The sequence below is a fragment of the Oncorhynchus mykiss genome, chromosome 11 (assembly GCF_013265735.2).
Source record: "Oncorhynchus mykiss isolate Arlee chromosome 11, USDA_OmykA_1.1, whole genome shotgun sequence".
NCBI classification, from domain to species: Eukaryota; Metazoa; Chordata; class Actinopteri; order Salmoniformes; family Salmonidae; genus Oncorhynchus; species Oncorhynchus mykiss.
Window position 1 is genome coordinate 80,274,242 of NC_048575.1, and position 27,243 is coordinate 80,301,484.

Here is a 27,243-nt window from a genome sequence, read left to right on the forward strand (position 1 = left end):
AGCCATCTCTCTCTCCCCTCTAGTCATCTCTCTCTCCCCTCTAGCCATCTCTCTCTCCCCTCTCTAGCATCTCTCTCTCCCCTCTCTAGCCATCTCTCTCCCCTCTCTAGCCATCTCTCTCTCCCCTCTCTAGCCATCTCTCTCTCCCCTCTCTAGCCATCTCTCTCTCCCCTCTAGCCATCTCTCTCTCCCCTCTAGCCATCTCTCTCCCCTCTAGCCATCTCTCTCTCCCCTCTAGCCATCTCTCTCTCCCCTCTAGCCATCTCTCTCTCCCCTCTAGCCATCTCTCTCCCCCCTCTAGCCATCTCTCTCCCCTCTCTAGCCATCTCTCTCCCCTCTCTAGCCATCTCTCTCCCCTCTCTAGCCATCTCTCTCCCCTCTCTAGCCATCTCTCTCCCCTCTCTAGCCATCTCTCTCCCCTCTCTAGCCATCTCTCTCCCCTCTCTAGCCATCTCTCTCCCCTCTCTCGCCATCTCTCTCCCCTCTCTAGCCATCTCTCTCCCCTCTCTCGCCATCTCTCTCCCCTCTCTCGCCATCTCTCTCCCCTCTCTAGGCATCTCTCTCTCCCCCCTCTAGCCATCCCCCCCCCCTCTCTCCCCTCTAGCCATCTCTCCCCCCCTCTGTCTCCCCTCTCTAGCCATCTCTCTCTCCCTCTCTAGCCATCTCTCTCTCCCTCTCTAGCCATCTCTCTCTCCCCTCTCTAGCCATCTCTCGCTCCCCTCTCTAGCCAGCTCTCGCTCTCTCGCTCTTTATTTCACTAGGCAAGTCAGTTATGAACAAATTATCTTTCACAAAGACTGCCTGTTCTCTGTTGCTCTCTTGCCATCTCTCCTTGTGTCCTTCCTTCCCCCTCTCCTCCTTCCCTGTTCTCACACCCGTCTGCCGCCATCAGCCGCCAGCCTGTCTGCTGGGGATAAAGGACAATTAGCTGTGGTTCTCTATCGCTCTAAAGACTCTCCTTCCTCTAGTGGCCATTACCATGCATCTTCCTGTCTCCTCTCTTTTGGAGGGGGGGGTGTGCTTTGATGTGTGTGTTTTGGTGTGTGTGTTTTTTGGTGTGTGTGTTAAATTTGTTTAAGCAGTGAGTCAGTCGTTTGAGCACCTAGTGTGTCGTCTTCGCCCCCCCCCCCCCCCCCCCCCCCCCCCCCCCCCCCCCCCCCCCCCCCCCCCCCGTGTCACCCCCCTACAGACACACTTACGTGCTATATCCAGTCTATCAGGACCCCCCCACACACACACACACACACACACACTCATGTTACATGTAGACATGTTCTGTGCGTGTCACATGACTCCCTGAAGTGGAAGTTGTAATTGTAAGGTTGTTGTTAAAAGGTTAAAGGTTATGTTATGGTGTGCTGAAAGATTACTGCTTTTTGAAGGCGTTTCTAAAAAAAAACAGTTTTCCATTTCAGTTTGAATATCATTATTTACATTAAATGCATAATGAAATGTATCTTTATAATGGAAATTCCACAGGCAAAAATAGTGAACATTCAATTACCAGAACATTGAAAATGTTCCATTGTCTCTGTCAGGTCCACATTGGGTAGACATCAATAGAGAAACAGGAAATGACTATGAAATAATATTTCAGTTGTGTATGTTACTTAGTTTTTATGTCATGACTTTATTCATGTTCATTCCTTAAAGTCATCATCTCTGCTCAGGCAATATCAGCCAGCCAGATCATCTAGGTTATCTCTGTGCTCTCCTTAAAGTCATCATCTCTGATCAGGCAGTATCTGCCAGCCAGATCATCTAGGTTATCTCTGTGCTCTCCTTAAAGTCATCATCTCTGCTCAGGCAGTATCAGCCAGCCAGATCATCTAGGTTATCTCTGTGCTCTCCTTAAAGTCATCATCTCTGCTCAGGCAGTATCAGCCAGCCAGCCAGATCATCTAGGTTATCTCTATGCTCTCCTTAAAGTCATCATCTCTGCTCAGGCAGTATCAGCCAGCCAGATCATCTAGGTTATCTCTGTGCTCTCCTTAAAGTCATCATCTCTGCTCAGGCATTATCAGCCAGCCAGATCATCTAGGTTCTCTGTGCTCTCCTTAAAGTCATCATCTCTGCTCAGGCAGTATCGGCCAGCCAGCCAGCCAGACCATCTAAGGATATCTCTGTGCTGCCCATACGGTACTGTCTGTAGTCATGCTATTTAGCTAGGCTAGCCTGCCTAAGTATTCTGCAGAGCTGTCTGAGGAAATCATTATTCTAGTTCTTCAGAGTAGATAAGGCGCACTTTCACAAACAGTCTCTGTCCCTCTCGTCGTTGTGTAGGTTTATCTCTCATGCGGTCTGTGTGTGTATCTATTCTAACGTAGCAGGCATAAAAGTGTATCCTTCCAGAGATCTGTATATAATGAGGAGATGCTCATGTCTCCGTCCTAACGATGGGGAGTCATTGGCGCGAAGGCAGGCGACAAACGTAGGTCCAAAATAAACCCATAGGAACGCATTGAAACCCATCGATACCCATTTGACAGATTTTTGGTGAGAGTGAAAGCTTCCTCTCAGATCCCTCTCTATCAGAGACTGAAAAACTAGCGCAATGGATTATGGTCATTGTAGTTAATTATCACGTTTCTGCACTGAACTAGGTTGAATCTTTGCTTAATGAAAACTCCAACTCCCTTCAGCCCAGCATCCCACGTAGATTTTGACTTGATTTCTGTTGTGAATAATTTTATTTCCTTCTAGAGAAACCGCGCGTTTGGTTCACACAAAAAAAACGGAACTAAATGAAATTCAAGTAACGGAATCGAAGTCAGTTAATCACTCAGCAATAGTCACTGTGTCAGTCTTATGTGAACGCCTGTCTGTCTGTCATATGTGAAAATCTGTCTGTCTGTCTTATGTGAAAGCCTGTCTGTCTGTCTTATGTGAAAGTCTGTCTGTCTGTCTTATGTGAAAGCCTGTCTGTCTGTCTTATGTGAAAGCCTGTCTGTCTTATGTGAAAGCCTGTCTGTCTGTCTTATGTGAACGTCTGTCTGCCTGTCTGTCTGTCTTATGTGAAAGCCTGTCTGTCTGTCTTATGTGAAAGTCTGTCTGTCTGTCTTATGTGAAAGCCTGTCTGTCTGTCTTATGTGAAAGCCTGTCTGTCTTATGTGAAAGCCTGTCTGTCTGTCTTATGTGAACGTCTGTCTGCCTGTCTGTCTGTCTTATGTGAAAGCCTGTGTGTGTGCTTCTGTGTGTGACTTGTGTGAAAGCCTGTCTGTGTGTGCGTCTGACTGTGTGTGTGAGCGAGTGAGGGAGATATGACTTCTGTGAAGGCCTGTGAGTGTGTGTGTGTGCTTCCGTGTGTGACTTGTGTGAAAGCCTGTCTGTGTGTGTGAGCGAGTGAGGGGGATATGACTTCTGTGAAGGCCTGTGTGCGTGAGTGCCTGTGAAGGCCTCCTGTGTGTTTTTGATTCTGTAGAAAGGCAGGACACTGACGGTTAAGGATGTCTCTCTACCCCCCTCTCTCCTCTTCACAGTGGATTCACTATAGAGCTGGCTTCAGCGCTCACTGTTGTGTTTGCTTCCAATATCGGAATCCCAGTCAGTACCACACACTGCAAGGTACGACCCAGGCTGGTGGACCGCCTACCAGCCACATCTCACCCTTACACTCACATGGCATGTTGGTGTGGTGTGGATTTTATTTCACCTTTTATTTCACCAGGTAGGCCACAGTTGAGAACATGTTCTCATTTACAACTGCGACCTGGCAGGTGTATAGGTGTGGTGTGTAGGTGTGGTGTGTTTGTTCCCACAGGTGTGCTGTTTGCTGAACGTCTCAAAAGGCTGGGCTGCCTCGCTCCTGCAATCTTACAACTCCTCCTTGTCTCACTTCTCTTCTCTGTGTTTTTGTACCCCTCCATCTCTCTCTCTCTCTCTCTCTCTCTCTCTCTCTCTGTCTCTCTCTGTCTCTCTCTCTCCCTCTATTCCATCTATTCAGTGGTTTTTGCGTTGAAGTAATGAGTGCTCTGTCAGTGCTTGTTGCTTCTAATGTGGGCATCCCAATAAGCTCCACCCACTGCAAGGTATTGGCGTGCTGGTTGGTTAGTGAAGCCGTGTAGCTCCTCCCATCAGCTTCACTAGACTGAATCTGAGCCAATCACAACTCTCCGAGTTGCGGCTTTGACCCCTTGTGCACTTTTCCTCCAGCTGTGATTGGTTAAGGTCTGAGGGCTCCAATGAGATTACTTAATTCTTACCATCACACACAACGCCTGGCAGAAGTCGCGAATATCCATCCATGTAATAGTTAGCAGAGTTCACTCACCTACCTGATATTGACATGTTTTAAATCATCCCAAGGTGTCTGAAACAGCATTGTGTAGCTCAGTGGGATTGTGTTAAGTAATGACGTTACCTAATGCAACATTTTAGTGAAATCTTAGTTCCTGAATGAATGAAACGCGCCAGGCAGACCAATCATAACACCACTCCTCTCATTTAATTAGCCACTCCAGTCTTGTGCTATTCAGTGGTGACTCGGGATTGTGTCCCAAATGGTATCCTATCCCCTATATAGTGCACTACATTTAACCGGGGGCCCCAGAAGGCTCTATGAAGGGAATAGGGTGCCATTTGGAACATATTGAGAAAAGAGTGTAGTTGCACACTCTAGCCAGCAGATCCAACTCACTTCCTGACTGCCGCGCTAGGGTCAAACGGACTTCCTGACTGCCCCGCTAGGGTCAAACGGACTTCCTGACTGCCCCGCTAGGGTCAAACGGACTTCCTGACTGCCGCGCTAGGGTCAAACGGACTTCTTGACTGCCGCTTTAGGGTCAAACGGACTTCCTGACTGCCGCGCTGGGGTCAAACGGACTTCCTGACTGCCGCGCTGAGGTCAAACGGACTTCCTGACTGCCGCGCTGGGGTCAAACGGACTTCCTGACTGCCGCGCTGGGGTCAAACGGACTTCCTGACTGCCGCGCTGGGGTCAAACGGACTTCCTGACTGCCGCGCTGGGGTCAAACGGACTTCCTGACTGCCCCGCTGGGGTCAAACGGACTTCCTGACTGCCGCGCTGGGGTCAAACGGACTTCCTGACTGCCGCGCTGGGGTCAAACGGACTTCCTGACTGCCGCGCTGGGGTCAAACAGACTTCCTGACTGCCGCGCTGGGGTCAAACGGACTTCCTGACTGCCACGCTGGGGTCAAACGGACTTCCTGACTGCCGCGCTGGGGTCAAATGGACTTCCTGACTGCCGCGCTGGGGTCAAACGGACTTCCTGACTGCCCCGCTGGGGTCAAACAGACTTCCTGACTGCCGCGCTGGGGTCAAACGGACTTCCTGACTGCCGCGCTGGGGTCAAACGGACTTCCTTTGTAGATGAAGACCCTGAGGAGAAGACGGCACGAGATATGGCTCAGGGAAAACGTACGTCAATCCAGGGATGAGGAATGCTTTGATCTCCGAATGACCTCATTATCCCAACTGTTACTAGTGCCGCTGTACGCATACGGGTCGCATCTGCTGGCTACTGTACACGCTAGAGCTCTGACTCAACTGTTTCATTGAGCAATATTTCAGCAACGGACTTGGCCAAGTCAGGCCATTCCTTTAGGTACATATGTCATCAGCTGGGGGAAAATGCTCAAGAAACAAAACTGTATTTTCAATTGATTTAAAAAAAATAATAAAAAAAGCTAAATTCACTAAAATCAACCTGATGCTAAACCATTTCTCCTGATTTCTCTCCTCCACTCCCTTGGTAGCAGTAGGCCTTAACTCTCTTTAACATGCTAATAGCTAGCTATGTCTGTCGTATGATTGTGATGTCCGTATTGTCTCTCTGGTGATTGGTTGATTTGTTAAAGACCACTGACCAATTAATCAGAGGTTGCTCTCGTCTAAACTCACGATCGGGGTCATATTCATTAGGGCACACCGTAGGAAAAAAAAAAAAACATTTTGAAACGGAAATGGAAAACTAGCTTTTCTTACTGCACAAATCCAATAAGTATAATTGTAGTTTTGTTCTGTTTGCATCCTAATGACCACGACCCTGATGTCACCAAGGTGGCCTCTACCAAGACCTGTGTAGTGTGTGAGTATAGAAAAGATTGCAGGTTTTGGGGGGGGGGGGGGGGACCATTCAGTTTGAACCCAGTTCAATAACGAGAAATTCCCTACTTCCGTTATTAAACTAATACATGTCTGAGATAACTCCCTAACCCCTGTTAAAAATAACTGCTATGATGATGTGCAGTGACTAGTTCGCAAGCTCAATTCCCGTCAGCGTCATATAATATCCGCGTTTCAGACCGACTACAGTGCCGGTCGTCTACCAGATCTCAACGCCTGGATAAGGGGTTTAACCTATCGGCTTACCATATCATATGATACAGCCATTCGATGCCAGACTGTGCAGTTGATGACATCATGCAACCATTGGTTAATGGTCGTAGTGCGGCTGCAAATGTAATCTGTCTGGAACGCGCCCATTCTCACAACGCTGAGTTAGCTAGATTCCGACTAAGTTGCTCACGGCCACACAGATTCTCTGGTTGCTTTTTACAGAGGCAGCCAAATTCTGTTCATCGGATCAGATATATATATATTTTTTTTTTTTTTCAATAATTGGGAAAAGGATTGGAATTGGGCTGTGAAACATGGGCAGTCCCTCCTGACCCAGTCCAGATTTAGACTGCTACACACACACACACACACACACACACAACCGATTTAGACTGCCACTCTTTGCGTCACAGGGCTGCTACCTCGGGTTACACTGGTCGTATAAGACCAGTCCTCTCTGCTCTCAGTACTTCCCCATAGAGGGCCTAACACACACACACACACTCTGTCCCGCCCTTCCGCCACACATATGGAGCATGCTTGGATGTGTCACTGTACATGTAAATCACATAATCCAGCACACTAATTCCACTGGGAATTACAGACCTCGAGTTGTTTTTATTGTAAGTTTGATCATAAAGTATTTCATGTAAATATATGAGATCAGAAATGTGCTGTTGTGGAAACCTGAACATTCCATAAGTATGCACTGAAGGAAACATGCACAATCACACACACATTCAGATATTTATTGATTTGGGTGGATTCCATTTTGGGTGGATTCCATTTTGGGTGGATTCCATTTTGGGTGGATTCCATTTTGGGTGGATTCCATTTTGGGTGGATTCCATTTTGGGTGGATTCCATTTTGGGTGGATTCTTCCATTTTGGGTGGATTCTTCCATTTTGGGTGGATTCCATTTTGGGTGGATTCCATTTTGGGTGGATTCCATTTTGGGTGGATTCTATTTTGGGTGGATTCCATTTTGGGTGGATTCCATTTTGGGTGGATTCCATTTTGGGTGGATTCCATTTTGGGGTGGTGAAATCAGAAACTAAAATGGGTAACTTCAGTCTTCAACAGACTGATATGAAGAAACCTACAAATAGAAGTGGTAAAATCAACTGTCACTACTAACCTAGGAGATTTCACGTTAGTGGTCTGTCACCAACCAACACTGGTGCTTTTAGGCTCGCAGCAGGCTTTTGTTCCATCCCTGCATTAACTAACGCACCTGACTCTCAGGTCAGGTCTTGAGCAGTTAGTTGTTCAGGGCTGCACAGTCTTCTCCTGGACCAGGTTTGGTGGACCAGGACCACTGGCTGAACTCATATAAATATATATATATGTAATACATTCTGTGCTGCGGTTAATTTTGTTCTCCCCCCTCCCCCCTCCCCCCTCCATGGTGACCAGGTGGGCTCGGTGGTAGCGGTTGGCTGGATCCGCTCCAAGAAGGCGGTTGATTGGCGGTTGTTCCGTAACATCTTCCTGGCGTGGTTCGTCACGGTGCCAGTGGCGGGGCTGTTCAGCGCCGCGGTCATGGCCCTGTTCGTCTATGGCATCCTCCCTTACGTCTGAGGAAGCGAGGAGAGAGGGAGAAAAGACGAGATGGAGGGAGAGGGGATGGTAAAAGAAAGAGGAGATGCAACGAATGGGGCGGTTAATTAAACTGTCTAGAGGGGAGAAGGAAAGAGTTAGATTACACGCCTGGGTTCTGGTCCTGAAGAGGGTTAGATCACACGCTGCCTGGGTTCTAGTCCTGAAGAGGGTTAAGATCACACGCTGCCTGGGTTCTAGTCCTGAAGAGGGTTAAGATCACACGCTGCCTGGGTTCTAGTCCTGAAGAGGGTTAAGATCACACGCTGCCTGGGTTCTGGTCCTGAAGAGGGTTAGATCACACGCTGCCTGGGTTCTGGTCCTGAAGAGGGTTAGATCACACGCTGCCTGGGTTCTGGTCCTGAAGAGGGTTAGATCACACGCTGCCTGGGTTCTGGTCCTGAAGAGGGTTAGATCACACGCTGCCTGGGTTCTAGTCCTGAAGAGGGTTAAGATCACACGCTGCCTGGGTTCTAGTCCTGAAGAGGGTTAAGATCACACGCTGCCTGGGTTCTAGTCCTGAAGAGGGTTAAGATCACACGCTGCCTGGGTTCTAGTCCTGAAGAGGGTTGGATCACATGGGTTCTGGTCAAGAGACTTGTTGACTTCTATGCTGAAGAAATCTTGTTTTTATTTTTTTATTTTTTTGCATAAAGAAAAACTAATATGTTCAATCTTATAAAACAACCTGCTGTACAGATGCATATTACGGACAGTCGCGTTAAGACACTAGGATTCTACTGTTTTACAGGCAATAATATGAAAAGACAAATGCAGTCAACACAATGTTTCGGTCATCACTAGTTAACACAGTTAAAATAATATTTTATCTTTATATATATATATATATCAATATATCTTTCATTGCGTTAATAGCGGCTGCCTGCAGTAGGAGACAACAGTGTAGTCGGTTCAGTAGCTATCCTTAATGCCCAAAATATATATATATTTTCTACAATATGCTTTAGCTTTAAAACAAAAGATGTGTGTTATTCAACCAAACCACTCTGACCCCTTCATGGCCTATCTATACCTTTTTACCGCCCTTACATGCTAAACAGGAAGGTAGGTCTTGTTGCCACGGCGACCATAAAACCCTCCCAGGGTGCTGGGATTGCAAAACATTTCTGTTTTTTCCAAATGTACAGTACCAGTCAAAAGTTTGGACACGCCTACTAATTCAAGGCCTTTTCTTTATTTTTATTATTTTCTACATTGTACAATAATAGTGAAGACATCAAAACTATGAAATAACACATTATGGAATCATGTAGTAACCAGAAAAGTGTTAAACAAATCAACATGTATTTGAGATTCTTCAAAGTAGCCACCCTTTGCCTAGATGACAGCATTGCACACTCTTGGCATTCTCTCAACCAGCTTCACCTGGAATGCTTTTCCAACAGTCTTGAAGGAGTTCCCACATATGCTGAGTACTTTCTTCACTCTGCAGTCCAACTCATCCCAAACCATCTCAATTGTGTTTAGGTCGGGTGATTTTGGAGGCCAGGTCATCTGATGCAGTACTCATCACTCTCCATATTAGTGAAATAGCCCTTGCACAGCCTGGAGGTGTGTTGGATCATTGTCCTGTTGGGAAAAAAAATGATAGTCCCACTAAACACAAACCAGATGGGATGGTGTATCTCTGCAGAATGATGTGGAAGCCATGCTGGTTAAATGTGCCTTGAATTCTAAATAAATCACAGACAGTGTCACCAGCAAAGCACCATCACACCTCCTCCTCCTTGCTTCCCAGTGGGAACCACACATGCTGATATCATCCGTTCACCTACTCTGCTTCTCACAAAGACATGGCGGTTGGGACTAAAAATCTAACATTTGGACTCATCAGACCAAAGGACAGATTTCCACCGGTCTAATGTCCATTGCTCACGTTTCTTGGCCCAAACAAGTCTCCTTATTGGTGTCCTTTAGTAGTGGTTTCTTTGCAGCAATTTGACCATAAAGGCCTGATTCGCGCAGTCTCCTCTGAACAGTTGATGTTAGGATGTGTCTTTTACTTGAACTCTGTGAAGCATTTATTTGGGCTGCAATTTCTGAGGCTGGTAACTCTAATGAACTTACTCATCATAGCACTTGATGGTTTTTGCGACTGCACTTGAAGAAACTTTAAAAGTTCTTGAACATTTTCTGTATTGACTGACCTTCATGTCTTAAAGAAATTATGGACTGTCGTTTCTCTTTGCATATTTGAGCTGTTCTTGCCATAATATGGACTTGGTCTTTTATCAAATAGGTTTATCTTCTGTATACCACTCCTACCTTGTCACAACACAACTGATTGGCTCAAACACATTAAGAAGGAAAGAAATTTCACAAATGATCTTTTAACAAGGCACACCAGTTAATTGAAATGCATTCCAGGTGACTACCTCATGAAGCTGGTTGAGAGAATGCCAAGCGTGCAAAGCTGTCATCAAGGCAAAGGGTGGCTACTTTGAAGAATCTCAAATATAAAATATATTTTGATTTGTTTAACACTTTTCTGGTTACTACATGATTCCATATGTTTTATTTCATAGTTTTGATGTCTTCACTATTATTCTACAATGTAGGAAATAGTCAAAATAAAGAAAAATCCTTGAATGAGTAGGTGTGTCCAAACTTTTGACAGGTACGGTATAAAGTATATATTTTTTGTTGTATGTTATTAGGATCCCTACAAGATATTGCTGAAGCATCAGCTACTCTTCCTGGGCTCCACATGAAACATGACATCATACAGAACATTCATTGACAAGAACAGATGTTACCATAGAAACCAGTTACCAGAAGATGGCCCAGTTGAACTGCGTTCTGTGTGTTTGTTTTAAAGATGGATACCCAGTTTTTTTTTAATGTGTTCTATATTGTCATTTGTACTGTAAACTATCATGGGGTTTTGCGTATTTTAGATTTGTATTTTGTCTTTTATGAATACTTTTTGTTTTCACTCTGGGTGAGGTATAGAATACACCCGTTATTCTGTCTGACCGTTTCATTTATTATTTCACATTTTAACTGAGCACATGGGGGGGGGGCGCACTTTCTCATTTTGTTCATTTCAGAATAATATTTGACCAAAGATCCTGAGGAATCCCTTTTTTTTAATCAGTTTCTGAACCATCACTTTAAAAAAAAAAACGATTTGACTATTTGCAGCAGTTTAACAAAAAAACGGTTTCCTTCCTGTAGTGAACTGGATATTCTCTTGTGTTCCAAGTACAGTATTAGAGGTGTGTGTGTGTGTGTGTGTTGGGTAGGACAGCTCAACAGCTCAACACCAAGCCAAAGTAAGCTGCCGTACTTGCTGTCATAGCAACATGCCAATATCACACAGACACGTCAAAGTGTAGCAGCAGCCAAAATACTGACACACACACACACGCACACACACACACCGCCTTTATAAGCCCCCATACCAGCTAGTCACCTGTATTCAGACTACACACACACACACACACACACACACACACACACACACACACACACCGCCTTTATAAGCCCCCATACCAGTTAGTCACCTGTATTCAGACTACACACACACACACACACCGCCTTTATAAGCCCCCATACCAGTTAGTCACCTGTATTCAGACTACACACACACACACTTTGCCTTTATAAGCCCCTATACCAGCTAGTCACCTGTATTCTGGCTACACACACACACACACACACACACCACCCAGCAGTATGTTCAGGCCCACTGGTGTGGTCTGTTGTATATCCCAGCCCTCTGAGACAATACTGGAGGATGTATTTACTGTTAATATATGGATCAGGGTGACTTCCTGTTTTGTTCAAGTGAAATAACCTAAACTAGCAGGCGTTAAAAAAAAGACACCTTGAGCAGAGTCCCCACAGTTTTGTTTTCTCTCCAGGGGAAACAGAAGTTAGGTTGAAAAATCCAGTATCCGGTGACCAGTGTTCGAACCAGCTCAACAGTATAGTAGTCACACACCATCTCTGTCTAGACTCTAGATTGACCCCCCCCCCCCCCCCCCCTCTCCCTATAGATGCAACCCCAAGGGGGGGGGTTTGGTCAGACATCATGTCATTGTGAGAGAAAGGATCATATCAGTGATGCCCCCCCCCCCTTTTTATTCTGTCTTTGTCCCTGTCCCAAATGGTACCCTTGGTTACCTATATAGTGCACTACCCCATAGGACTCAAGTTAAACGTAGTGTACTATGTAGGGAATAGGGTGCCATTTGGGGCATTTAGTCTTCCTCTGTTGTAGCTTCAGACCGTTGTTTTAAGGAAGACCCAACAGAACAGGTTATGAGATTCAACACCCCACACACCCCCCACCCCCCACCCCCCACCCCACCCCAGGCATCTGGGTAGCCATGTTGTTAACAAAGAGAATTTGATGATGTCATTGTGCTAGGGTAAGGTTCTATGGGAGAGGGGCAGAACTGTTATATCCTGGCAGTGTAGGAGCTGATATCAGTAGTATTATTAGGGGGGATGATGGGGATGATATCAGTAGTGTTATTGGGGGGATGATATCAGTAGTGTTATTGGGGGGGGGATATCAATAGTGTTATTGGGGGGGATGATATCAGTAGTGTTATTGGGGGGGGGGGTGATATCGGTAGTGTTATTGGGTAGGGGAGGATTGGGACGATATCAGTAGTGTTATTGGGGGGGATGATATCAGTAGTGTTATTGGGGGGGATGATATCAGTAGTGTTATTGGGGGGGGGGTGATATCAGTAGTGTTATTGGGGGGGGGATGATATCAGTAGTGTTATTGGGGGGGATGATATCAGTAGTGTTATTAGGGGGGGATGATGGGGGTGATATCAGTAGTGTTATTGGGGGGGATGATATCAGTAGTGTTATTAGGGGGGGATGATGGGGGTGATATCAGTAGTGTTATTGGGGGGGATGATATCAGTAGTGTTATTGGGGGGGATGATATCGGTAGTGTTATTGGGGGGGATGATATCTGTAGTGTTATTGGGGGGGTGATATCGGTAGTGTTATTGGGGGGGGTGATATCGGTAGTGTTATTGGATAGGGGAGGATTGGGACGATATCAGTAGTGTTATTGGGGAGGATTGGGACGATATCAGTAGTGTTATTGGGGAGGATAGGGACAATATCAGGGGCTAATATGGAGGGTTCAGGGCTAATATGGAGGTACCTGTAGCTCATAGAGTTGAATAGAGGGCACATACCAATGTCTCTGCCCGTGCTAAAAACCAGCTCTGTGGCAAGTGAGCCCTCGATCCAACTCTATGGTTTATATTGAGGTTTTGGAAGTAGTTTTGACGGTCACCTGACTTGTAAATGAAGAAAAAACGAACGAACCCAAGCCTGGCTTTGTTTTTCAAATTTGAACAAACCCCCCAATGCAAACGGTTTCTTATTTTATTTAGACATTTTCTTTGTGGTGTGTGTGTTTTTCTTTTTCTTCTCATTTTTATCTCATGAACCAATCTATGCTTAAGTGGCCATTTGCCTTGTAAACGTTATGTTTTACTGTGTGATGGATACAGTAAGTTATAAGTACTGTGGAGTTTACATCGTAACTAAGATATTGTTGAGTAACTAAAAAAAAAATATATATATATGACAAAAAAAACGTGTTGCCTAATGATGCCAATGAAAAGACTAAACTATTATTATTATTATTGTTAACCATGAATAATGTAAGACGAAATAACCTGAAGTGTCTAGACGAAAGAGCGTTAATGACGTCTCCTTGTCCTCATGTTGTTCTTCTCTTGTAAGTAGAGCGCTAGTTATCCTGAACCCTCTACACTGCTGTGTTAACACTACATGTAATGGCTGCGATTCAATAATGAAGAGAATAAATAGACACATTTCATCAAGACTATATATTTTTCTACCATCTCTATTTTAACCCCCCCACCCCCCCCCCGAGTGAACCGCACCAGACGCTGTGAGGAGGCTGGGAGCCTGGCACACGGTCACGAGACTGTGATGACATTGCTTGTAACCAGGAAGTGGTCATTATGATGTCATGATTTTCTCCATTCCATCGTGATTGGCCACGATCTGCTCTAACCCAGCGTGCTCTCGCCTTATGTTAGACTGTGTCGGTTGTCGATATAGATCAGACTTTTAAATTACCATTTTTATTTTGAATTTTAGATTTTAAAAAAACACTTTGTAATTTTGTTTCCCTATACCGCTTTGATGAGCTGCCAGACTGGGGTTACTTAATTATAGCAGAAAACGGAACGCTTATATTACACTTTTATCATCCATGTCTAGCCAATAAGTTTAATCGCAGGCCTGAGACCAGTATCACTAAGGACAGAGCCACGGCTAATAAATCTAAGGTCTGATTCCAAATCAGCTCTTAGAAAAAGCTCTGTGGACTGGTAACCTAACGTAGCAGGCGTAAAAAAAAGATGCCTGAGCGGAGTTCCCAGGTTGAAAATACTGTATCCCTCAAAACCCGGAAACATCCGCTTTGTCAACCTGTCGGAGAGTGGTGGACAGGATCTGATATGGCTTTATGTCCGAGGCGAGATGACTGCCGCTCGCAGCTCATAGTCCTTGGACAAGCAGTGAGTTGTTATGGAGGCTCGTTCCTGCCAGCGTTTTGGCATTCATCTCCTTCCATAGAGTGATCCCCTTTGGAACTCACCTGGTCATTATTTTAATTTTTTTATGCATTCTCAGTCCTGACAGGCTGTTAGGGATGCACCGCTCAAGGTAGCGAGAGAGACTCCATTTTGACTAATATTAGCTACTGATCATCAATCAATCAAAAACAACCAGTGACTGGGCTGGTTGCCAATGGGGAGAGTTCGACAGTTTGTTACCATGCCGATGCTTGGTAATAGACAACCGAGCCCTCTTGACACGCTGCGGGAACATTCTGTGCAATAATAAATAAAGCAGTTTCTTGTGGTGTGACGGCGCCACTGTCTCGCTCTGTAGAGGCACTGTTCTTCAGGGTGGGTGGATGGATGTAATGGCACGGTGTCCCCACACGGTGGCGCTTTTGCTATAGCCCGGAATCGCTACTTTTCAATATTGTAAGAAACTGAATACATTTTGGATTTCCAGGCTAGCACTGCTGCTACTCATGAGGAAAACGGTTCCATTCCTCACTTTGTCCACTAGGTGGCGCTAGATGTCTCTACCGAGGATGCAGACAGTGTGTCCTCATTTTCTATCTAGTCTATTCTGTGGTAGAATGTGCTCCTTACCTTAGCTGGCCTGCAGGTTCTCAAACTACTCGGTGTTGTCTTTATAGCGCTTCGTTGTTTAACCGTTTGATAACCGGCCCCACAAAGCCTGGGCTCCATCTAAGACTTAACAAAGTAAGCTCTTCTGATTTGCATAATACCTGTACTGTAATGTTTTATTTGTAAAAAAAATAAAATTATTATAATTGTGAAATGAAAAAAAATGGTTGCATTTAACTAATTAAATTATGGGAATTAAAATTACAAAGAATACCAAATACAGTGTTGTGAGTGTGGTTATTTTGTGTTGTGGTTGTGGTCTCAGTTAAGAGGGGGTGGCCCCAGGGAAGGGAGACCCAGGGAAGGGGAAGGGAGCCCCAGGGAAGGGGGGCCCAGGGAAGGGGGGCCCCAGGGAAGGGAGCTCCAGGGAAGGGGGCCCCAGGGAAGGGAGCCCCAGGGAAGGGGGCCTGGCATAGCATTTTCAACCATTGTAAAAGGTAGACTCAGTGATACAGATATACACCGCGTGGCGATTTAAGACGGTACAAGCCAAGAGGATAATCTCAACGTTTGTTGTCCACACGCAATGATAATGAGGAATGTTTTTGTGCAGATGCTTAGCGATTAAAAACGACCTGGTAATGAATGCAAACAATAACCCAGGCCAATGAATGTACGATGTATAAGGAGTATATACACTAAGTGTACAAAACATTAAGAACACCTTCCTAATATTGAGTTGTCACCCCCTTTTTTCCCCTCAGGACAGCCTCAATTCGTCTGGGGGGGGGGGGGGGGGTGGACTCCACAAGGTGTCGAAAGTGTTCCACAGGGGAGCTGGTCCAGGTTGACTCCAATGCTTCCTACAGTTGGCTGTCAAGTTGGCTGGATGTCCTTTGGGTGGTGGACCATTCTTGATACACACGGGAAACTGTTGAGCGTGAAAAACTCAGCAGTGTTGCAGTTCTTAACACTCAATCTGGTGCGCCTTGCACCTACTACCATAGCAGTATATCAGCCTCTTCTTGACAACATCTGAAAGGTGTTTTGAGTTGCGGGTGCTGGGGGGTTTAGAAAATTATATATATATATATATGTATATATATTTAAACTCAGCAAAAAAAGAAACGTCCTCACTGTCAACTGTGTTTATTTTCAGCAAACTTAACATGTGTAAAAATTTGTATGAACATAACAAGATTCAACAACTAAGACAGACACTGAACAAGTTCCACAGACATGTGACTAACAGAAATGGAATAATGTGTCCCTGAACAAATGGCGGTGTCAAAAGTAACACTCAGTATCGGGTGTGGCCACCAGCCGCATTAAGTACTGCTGTGTATCTCCTTCTCATGGACTACACCAGATTGGCCGGTTCTTGCTGTGAGATGTTACCCCACTCTTCCACCAAGGCACCTGCAAGATCCCGGACATTTCTGGGGGGGAATGGCCCTAGCCCTCACCCTCCGATCCAACAGGTCCCAGATGTGCTCAATGTGATTGAGATCCAGGCTCTTCGCTGGCCATGACAGAACACTGACATTCCTGTCTTGCAGGAAATCACACACAGCGTGAGCAGTATGGCTGGTGGCATTGTCATGCTGGAGGGTTATGTCAGGATGCGCCTGCAGGAAGGGTACCACATGAGGGAGGAGGATGTCTTCCCTGTAACGCACAGCATTGAGATTACCTGCAATGACAACAAACTCAGTCCGATGATGCTGTGACACACCGCCCCAGACCATGACGGACCCTCCAACTCCAAATCGATCCCATCTGAAGTTTGCTAGAGAGCATTTGGATGATCCAGAAGAAGATTGGGAGAATGTCATATGGTCAGATGAAACCAAAATATAACTTTTTGGTAAAAACTCAACTCGTCGTGTTTGGATGCTGAGTTGCATCCAAAGAACACCATACCTACTGTGAAGCATGGGGGTGGAAACATCATGCTTTGGGGCTGTTTTTCTGCAAAGGGACCAGGACGACTGATCCGTGTAAAGGAAAGAATGAATGGGGCCATGTATCGTGAGATTTTGAGTGAAAACCTCCTTCCATCAGCAAGGGCATTGAAGATGAAACGTGGCTGGGTCTTTCATGACAATGAGGGAGTTGAAAGTCCATGTTGCCCAGCAACAGCCCCAAAACATTGCTGCTCTAGAGATGTGCATGGAGGAATGGGCCAAAATACCAGCAACAGTGTGTGAAAACCTTGTGAAGACTTACAGAAAACGTTTGACCTCTGTCATTACCAACAAAGGGTATATAACAAGGTATTGAGATAAACTTTTGTTATTGTCCAAATACTTATTTTCCACCATAATTTGCAAATAAATTCATTATTAATCCTACAATGTGATTTTCTGGATTTTTCTTTCTCATTTTGTCTGTCATAGTTGAAGTGTACCTATGATGAAAATGACAGGCCTCTCTCATCAAGTGGGAGAACTTGCACAATTGGTGGCTGACTAAATACTTTTTTGCCCCAGCGTTGAGATGGCCTGCAATGACAACAAGCTCAGTCCGATGATGCTGTGACACACCGCCCCAGACCATGACGGACCCTCCAACTCCAAATCGATCCCGCTCCAGAGTACAGGCCTCGCTGTAACGCTCATTCCTTCGACGATAAACACGAATCCAGCATCACCCCTGGTGAGACAAAACCGCGACTCCGTCAGTGAAGAGCACTTTTTGCCAGTCCTGTCTGGTCCAGCGACGGTGGGTGCCCATAGGCGACGTTGTGTGTGTATATATATATGTATATATATATATATGTGTATATGTATATATATATATTATGTATATATATATATATTATATATATATATATATATTATATATATATTATATATATTATATATATATATATTATATATATATATATTATATATATTATATATATATATATATTATATATATTATATATATATATTATGTATATATATATATTATGTATATATATATATTATGTATATATATATTATATATATATATATATGTATATATTATGTATATATTATATATTTTATATATATATATATATATATATGTATATAATATATATTTTATATATACATATAATATATATATATTATATATTATATATATAATATATAGCGGCGATGGACAAAGCCGCAGGAAGTAGGGGTGCTAGAGATGCTGTAGTACCCCCTGATAAGCACCCACAAAATATATATATATATATATATATATATATATATACAGTGTATATATATTTTGTGGGTGCTTATCAGGGGGTGCTACAGCATCTCTAGCACCCCTACTTCCTGCGGCTTTGTCCATCGAGCGGTCGTGGTCACTTTCATGTCGCTGAATCTCAATGTAAATTCATTCATTCAAATGCGAGGCCTATAGGCCTAATCCAGAGCTTTTCAACCCCTCAGATGTTTCACCATTTTGTTGAACTACCTCACCCCGATTCACCTAATCAAGGGCTTGATAATTGACAGACAAGTTGAATCAGGTGTGCTAGCTGGGAAATAGTAAAAATACATGGAATGGCTGAAAGTCCCCGAGGAGAGATTTGAAAACCTTTAATCGTCTCTTTTATGAGATGCAGGTTACTTAATGCTCTCATGTTCATGAGGCACATATAATGCTTCTTATTTAAAAAGGTTGGCTTTGTCCCTCTGGGCCACCAGGGGAATGTTAAAACTGGGTCGTATTCATTAAGGCACTCCGTAGCAAGTTTAAGTAGCGCCTCCTTGTTTATGCCTGTTTTCTCCTGTTAAGTGCCTAAAGTCACAATAATCTGATGTTCCTGGCAACCACTTGTCATGTATTTCTGATGAGTTCTTCTGGGAGTTCATTATGTGACCAGGCAAAATGTGTTCATGTTAATATATTTTTTATCTAATGCTGATGTCAAAAAAGTGAAGGTTATGTTCTAGCAACGGGAGTCCTAGGATGGACGCGCGCGCGCACACACACACACACACACACACGCTGTGTTCTGTCAGTTATTCAAGAGTACCGTTTAGCATTTTTCTGCTGAGTTAGCGCTAGCCCTACATCAAAAGGAGGTCTTCATTAGTGTCCCTATGGTAACAGCATGGAACGCTGGCACCGTTCGCACCCGTTGCAGAGCAACGAGAGAGCATCACAAATCACACAGGATATGTCTCAAAGGGCTCCCTATTCCCTTCACATAGTGCACCCCTTTAGACCAGGGACCATAGGGGTCAAATAGTAGTGCGTTATATAATGACACTAGGGTGCTATTTGGGGCGTATCCACACTGAATAGACGGTGAAGAGGAAATCTATTTTTCTTCCTCACTAAATGACCATTATTCTTGTGTTCCCAGGCCGTCATTGTAAATGAGAATTTGGTTCTTAACTGACTCACCTGGTTAAATAATGGTTAAATGGAAATACAATAAATAGTCAAATCCAGGAGCCTCGTTCAATCTAACGTGCATTCCGGTATTTGCGCTGTAGTTTTTTCCCTGTGATCTTATACCATACATGACCAACAGTATGTGGACACCTGCTCGTCGAACATCTCATTCAAAAATCATGGGCATTAATATGGAGTTGGTCCCCCCCCTACTTTGCTGCTACAACAGCCTCCACTCTTCTGGGAAGGCTTTCCACTATATGTTGGAACATTGTTTGCGGGGACTTGCTTCCATTCAGCTACAAGAGCATTAGTGACGTCGGGTACTGATGGTGGGCTGATTAGGCCTGGCTCGCTGTCGGAGTTCCAATTCATCCCAAAGGTGTTCGATGGGGTTGAGGTCAGGGCTCTGTGTGGGCCAGTCAAGTTCTTCCACATCTCTAACAAACCATGTCTGTATGGACCTCGCTTTGTGTACGGGGGCATTGTCATGGTGAAAAAAGGAAAGAACCTTCCCCAAACTGTTTCCACATTGTTGGAAGCACAGAATCATCTAGAATGTCATTGTATGCTGTAGCATTAAGATTTCCCTCCATTGGAACTAAGGGGCCTAGCCCAAACCCCCCAAAAAATTACGTCCAACGCGCTTCAGCACTTGGTGGTCTCTTTCTGTGAGCTTGTTTGGCCTACCAATTTACGGCTAAGCCATTGTTGCTCCTTCACAATTGCAGCACTTACTGCTCACCGGGGGAAGCTCTAGCAGGGCAGAAATTGAGTGAGAAGGGGAGAGGGGTGATGATAGCACACTGTAAACTTGCTACTGTATGGCAAGACGGTGAGTTTGATTGAATCCCAGCCTTAGTTTTCCTATCATTCTTTCTACAGAATGGATAAGTGGGTTAGGGTTATAGAGAGATGGTTACCTTCTGGGTTAGGGTTATAGAGAGATGGTTACCTTCTGGGTTAGGGTTATAGAGAGATGGTTAGCTTCTGGGTTAGGGTTATAGATAGATGGTTACCTACTGGGTTAGGGTTATAGAGAGATGGTTACCTACTGGGTTAGGGTTATAGAGAGATGGTTACCTTCTGGGTTAGGGTTATAGAGAGATGGTTACCTACTGGGTTAGGGTTATAGAGAGATGGTTACCTTCTGGGTTAGGGTTATAGAGAGATGGTTACCTACTGGGTTAGGGTTATAGAGAGATGGTTACCTACTGGGTTAGGGTTATAAATAGATGGTTACCTACTGGGTTAGGGTTATAAATAGATGGTTACCTTCTGGGTTAGGGTTATAGAGAGATGGTTACCTTCTGGGTTAGGGTTATAGAGAGATGGTTACCTTCTGGGTTAGGGTTATAGAGAGATGGTTACCTTCTGGGTTAGGGTTATAGAGAGATGGTTACCTTCTGGGTTAGGGTTATAGAGAGATGGTTACCTACTGGGTTAGGGTTATAGAGAGATGGTTACCTACTGGGTTAGGGTTATAGAGAGATGGTTACCTGCTGGGTTAGGGTTATAGAGAGATGGTTACCTACTGGGTTAGGGTTATAGATAGATGGTTACCTACTGGGTTAGGGTTATAGATGGATAGATGGTTACCTACTGGGTTAGGGTTATAGATAGATGGTTACCTACTGGGTTAGGGTTATAGAGAGATGGTTACCTACTGGGTTAGGGTTATAGAGAGATGGTTACCTTCTGGGTTAGGGTTATAAATAGATGGTTACCTACTGGGTTAGGGTTATAGATAGATGGTTACCTACTGGGTTAGGGTTATAGATGGTATGGATAGATGGTTACCTACTGAGTTAGGGTTATAGATAGATGGTTTCCTACTGGGTTAGGGTTATATATGGTTACCTACTGGGTTAGGGTTATAGATGGTTACATACTGGGTTAGGGTTATAGATGGTATGGATAGATGGTTACCTGCTGGGTTATAGATGGTATGGATAGATAGTTACCTACTGGGTTAGGGTTATAGATGGTTACATACTGGGTTAGGGTTATAGATGGATAGATAGTTACCTACTGGGTTATAGATGGTATGGATAGATGGTTACCTACTGGGTTATAGATGGTATGGATAGATAGTTACCTACTGGGTTATAGATGGTATGGATAGATGGTTACCTACTGGGTTATAGATGGTATGGATAGATGGTTACATACTGGGTTAGGGTTATAGATAGATGGTTACCTACTGGGTTAGGGTTATAGATGGATAGATAGTTACCTACTGGGTTAGGGTTATAGATGGATAGATAGTTACCTACTGAGTTAGGGTTATAGAGAGATGGTTACCTGCTGGGTTAGGGTTATAGAGAGATGGTTACCTACTGGGTTAGGGTTATAGATAGATGGTTACCTACTGGGTTAGGGTTATAGATGGATAGATAGTTACCTACTGGGTTAGGGTTATAGATGGATAGATAGTTACCTACTGAGTTAGGGTTATAGAGAGATGGTTACCTGCTGGGTTAGGGTTATAGATAGATGGTTACCTACTGGGTTAGGGTTATAGATGGATAGATAGTTACCTACTGGGTTAGGGTTATAGATGGATAGATAGTTACCTACTGGGTTAGGGTTATAGATGGTATGGATAGATGGTTACATACTGGGTTAGGGTTATAGATGGTTACATACTGGGTTAGGGTTATAGATGGTTACATACTGGGTTAGGGTTATAGATGGTTACATACTGGGTTAGGGTTATAGATGGTTACATACTGGGTTAGGGTTATAGATGGTTACATACTGGGTTAGGGTTATAGATGGTTACATACTGGGTTAGGGTTATAGATGGTATGGATAGATGGTTACCTACTGGGTTATAGATAGATGTACAGTACCAGTCAAAAGTTTGGACACACCTACTCATTCAAGGGTTTTTCTTTATTTTTTACTATTTTCTACATTGTAGAATAATAGTGAAGATTTAAACTAATGCATTTCAAATAACAGGTGTGCCTTTTTAATTTGTGGAATATCATTACTTTCTGATGCGTTTGAGCCAATCAGTTGTTACAACACAAGGTAGGGGTGCTATACAGAAGATATCCCTATTTGGTAAAAGACCAAGTCCATATTATGGCAAGAACAGCTCAAATAAGCAAAGAGAAACGACAGTCCATAATTTCTTTAAGACATGAAGGTCAGTCAATACAGAAAATGTCAAAAACTTTGAAAGTTTCTTCAAGTGCAGTCACAAAAACCATCAAGCGCTATGATGAAACTGTCTCATGGGGACCGCCACAGGAAAGGAAGACCCAGAGTTACCTCTGCTGCAGAGGATAAGTTCATTAGTTACCAGCCTCAGAAATTGCAGCTCAAATAAATGCTTCAGAGTTCAAGTAACAGACACATCTCAACATCAACTGTTCAGAGGAGACTGTGTGAATCAGGCCTTCATGGTCGAGTTGCTGTTAATAAACCACTGCTAAAGGACACCAATAAGAAGAAGAGACTTGCTTGGGTCTAGAAACACGAGCAACTGACATTAGACCAGTGGACATCTGTCCTGAGTCAAAATGTGAGATTTCTGGTTCCAACCGCCCTGTGTCTTTGTAAGTGAAGGGATTATCTATGCATGTGTGGTGGTGTGGGGGTGCTTTGCTGGTGACACTCAGCGATTTATTTAGAATTCAAGGCACACTTAACCAGTATGGCTACCACAACATTCTGCAGCGATACGCCATCCCATTTGGTTTGCACTTAGTCCCACTATCATTTGTTTTTCAATAGGACAATGACCCAACACACCACCAGGCTGTGTCAGGGCTATTTGACCAAGAAGGAAAGTGATGGAGTGCTGCATCAGATGACCTGGCCTCCACAGTCACCCGACCTCAACCCAATTGAGATGGTTTGAGATGAGTTGGACCGCAGAGAAGGAAAGTGAAGTGCTCAGCATACGTGGGAACTCCTTCAAGACTGTTGGAAAAGCATTCCTCACGAAGCTGGTTGAGAGACATGTCTTTAAAATGTTAGTAGGGGACTCCCAATTGGGAATTACTCCGAAAACACTTGCTTTTAGGAGTAAACCCCGTCATCACTATATGGCCACGTGTTCTTTGTACCTCGACAATACCACACTGACCCTGTTCCACTCCACACCAGGACCCCTGCTGTTCTGGAGAACTAAGTAACTACTTGGTAGGACTACTACTGTGAATTTGTTCACCTATCTTGTCATCCCAGGAGGGCAAGAATTAGTCCGTCTGAAGTTTGCCCGTATAAATCGAATCCAATTTTAATTATCTCAGACACGTTTAGCAGATGTTATTGCGGGTGTAGTGAAATGCTTGTGTTTCTAGCTCCAGAAATAACACACAAACAAATGAAATACTGCAAAGTTGCTTAGGAGCTAGAAGCACAGCTGCCATCTTGCTATATCAGAATGATGTATGGCTTACAGTTAGTTGCTACTTGGTCAGCTGATAGGCCACTAGATCTACCGGTCTGTCTACTCTGGTCTGGTGGGGGAAGATTACACTCACCCAATGGTACATTGCTGGTCAAGACCTCAAATAGTTTGGGAAGTAGTATCGACAACTTGGCGGTCACTAAACTGCTGGTTGAATAACACATAAGCATAACAACAACAAAATATCCATAAACAGATTCCAAATCTGTAACAAACTTCATGCACATAAAAAAAAAACACATGAGGAATACATTGGGGTAAGGGATTTCAAAGAACACAGAGGGGAAACGGAAAAAAACGAAATAAATAAATGAGCTGGTAGAGAGTCACTAATCCCTGAGACGTGGTAGATCCAAAAGCAGGTGTCTGCTGTCATCTAGAGGGCATTTCTCGGTACTGATTGCCACATAGAGAATCAATAGAGGCTCGGGTTGAATGGCAGGAACCCGGTCACAGAGATTCCCCCCCCCCCGAACTGTCTCCAGTAAATTATAATACATTATTTATATGAACAACATGGCGTGAAATGGAACTGTTGAATTATGTGCGATGTGTAAATCTGGCTTCTCTGCGGCCTCTGCATGATGTCCTCATCCTGAACGTTCATGATTCAGACGGCCCATCTCAGGGTGGGGACAGACGGCCCATCTCAGGGTGGGGACAGACGGCCCATCTCAGGGTGGGGACAGACGGTCCATCTCGGGGTGGGGGCAGACGGCCCATCTCAGGGTGGGGACAGACGGTCCATCTCAGGGTGGGGACAGACGGTCCATCTCAGGGTGGGGACAGACGGCCCATCTCAGGGTGGGGACAGACGGTCCATCTCAGGGTGGGGACAGACGGCCCATCTCGGGGTGGGGACAGACGGCCCATCTCGTGGAGGGGACAGACGGCCCATCTCGGGGTGGGGACAGACGGTCCATCTCGGGGTGGGGACAGACGGCCCATCTCGGGGTGGGGACAGACGGCCCATCTCGGGGTGGGGACAGACGGCCCATCTCGGGGTGGGGACAGACGGCCCATCTCGGGGTGGGGACAGACGGCCCAGACGGCCCATCTCAGGGTGGGGACAGACGGCCCATCTCAGTACGGAGCGCAGTTCACAATACATGCAGACCCATCACCTCATCATGGTAACTGCTTTTCTTGTGACAGGTAGGCCATCTCTCGCCATCAACTCCATTCAAATTGCATCCAAAATAGATCATACTATTCTAGATCGATATATAGCTACCCCTTTCAGGTAATAAAGTCAATGCAGTATTAGCCTTATATTTAGCTAATTAATTATGGGATATACATAATACGCTTCTAACGTATAGCCGCTGTCTCTTGAGCAATACGCATGCGCCTGTAATCCACTGGCTTTACTTTAAAAAAAACACTGCTTAGTTCCTGGACTAGAATAGCTTGCTGGACATTATTTGTTTAGCGTTCCTAATACTATTAAACTATTCGAAGAGGGACGAAAGCTCTTTTTTTGTTGTTGCTGAATGTTAAATACTGTACAGCAGTCAATATAACTCACATGAAGTTTGAAAGAGCAGACTGGCGGTAGGCTACAGCAGTTATTTATTCCGATCCATAACCATTAAATATTCGTGAAGAGCAGTGAAAGGCTTCTGCATCTAATTCTAGTCCTATATTATTCAAGGATGTCATTAGAATGATGAGGATGAAGACAAATAAACGTATTTCATTTTAACTGTTGAACGCGAGGAAGTAATGAAGCAACGATAAAGAGTTGTTCAACTAATAACAATAGGGGAATTATGAAAAGTATATATGCGTCACTCTATTAATTGTACAAATAGGCCCTGTTATATTTCAAAATTAAAATCACATTTGTTAGCCTACACTTGTAAACTTTGTAGGCCGCACGTACTGCACCAGAATCGCATGTTCTCTTCAGTTTTATAATGGTTTGAACAATGTGCGTAATTCCAATCCGTATAACACACAGTTCACACTCTACTAGAGCTAGTTTCATGTATTTAGCCAAGAGAGCATATCGTTAGTTACATCTATGGGCTTTTATGTTTTTCTGTCGTGTCGTAATGTGCAGTAGCCCATATCTAGAGTTGAGCAGGTTACTCTCTAAATGTAACCCGTTAGTTACTAATTACCGGTCCGAAAATTGTAATCAGTAACGGATTACAAAAATGTTGTAACGTAATCTGATTACATTCCGTTGATTTTTAAAAGCGACATTAGAAAAAAACGAATGTATGTTATCATTTGAAATGAAATCTATTGCAGGATAAATCAATGTTAAAGTTTACATAACTGGCCATATGGATGTTACATTTTACTGTATGGTTTGGTTATGTAGGCTTCTTCTAACCCATCGCTTTCAACTTACATATACTAATACGAGTAAATGATATCTTTACATTAAAAACCAAAGTCCTATCAGAATTCCAGTCATCCCAATAAATGTTATACCTCTTGATCTTCAAGAACAGGACTTGGAAATATGGAAGTATAGATTAGCCAAATAGTTTTACCTGAGAATAACCCCAAAACTAAGGACTTATTAGCCAGCCCTACTGTGTTGTTTATGATTCTGTTGTCATGGAAGACTGATTGGGCTCATTGAGTTGAGTTGAAAAATAAATGCTGCGCTCATGGAATGGCTTTGAGCACTACTGAAAAGTGCTATTTACATGTGAGAAATTAATAGCACATGCTGCATTTGCTATAGGCCTTTTCTGACCTACCAAGCAAAAAGGCAGTAACAGCTAATTTGGTCGAAAATGAGTTTGACATTTTTGCTACATTAAATACATGCTTAATCATGTGGACAAGTATCCTGCCTCTGCCTCCTATTGTGTTTTGGAGATAATGGGGGTCACATTAGCAGTAATGTTACTGTGAAACCAAGGTATTTAAAAGCCATTTTTCTCAGTTCCATGCTATGAATAAAATCACATTTATTTATATAGCCCTTCTTACATCAGCTGATATCTCAAAGTGCTGTACAGAAACCCAGCCTAAAACCCCAAACAGCAAGCAATGCAGGTGTAGAAGCACGGTGGCTAGGGAAAAACTCCCTAGAAAGGCCGAAACCTAGAGAGGAACCAGGCTATGAGGGGTGGCCAGTCCTCTTCTGGCTGTGCCGGGTGGAGATTATAACAGAACATGCTATGAGCAGTTACTGCCTTTTTTTGCTTGGTAGGGCAGTACTGTTTACCTTTTTGTTGGTGACACTTTGATATCTTGATAATATGCAGCTGTTTAAAGGTCAAATCCACAGAAGAAACAATAACAAAACGCCCTCTTCGCCTGTTTTGGTAAAAAGATGAGGTTTTGGCCTGGAGAAATGTAACCATTCTCAGATTAATAGACAGAACTATGGATGTCAGGACTG

General features: G+C 44.1%; 1 protein-coding gene across 6 annotated transcripts in view; it reads left to right on the forward strand.

Moving 5' to 3' along the window:
- Positions 1–8,311, forward strand: part of LOC110535134 (sodium-dependent phosphate transporter 2) — a 104,047-nt gene extending 95,736 nt beyond the window's left edge. For 4 of the 6 annotated variants that reach the window (XM_036936487.1, XM_036936490.1, XM_036936488.1 and 1 more), the window contains exons 10-11: positions 3,480–3,564; positions 7,716–8,311. In XM_036936487.1, coding sequence (XP_036792382.1) covers positions 3,480–3,564; positions 7,716–7,880 — 250 coding nt within the window. In that variant the 3' untranslated portion in view covers positions 7,881–8,311. Of the gene's footprint in view, positions 1–3,479; positions 3,565–3,943; positions 4,029–7,715 lie in introns of all 6 variants that reach the window. The other 2 variants (XM_036936491.1, XM_036936492.1) reach the window with 2 other exon arrangements.
- The last annotated feature ends 18,932 nt before the right edge of the window (positions 8,312–27,243 follow it).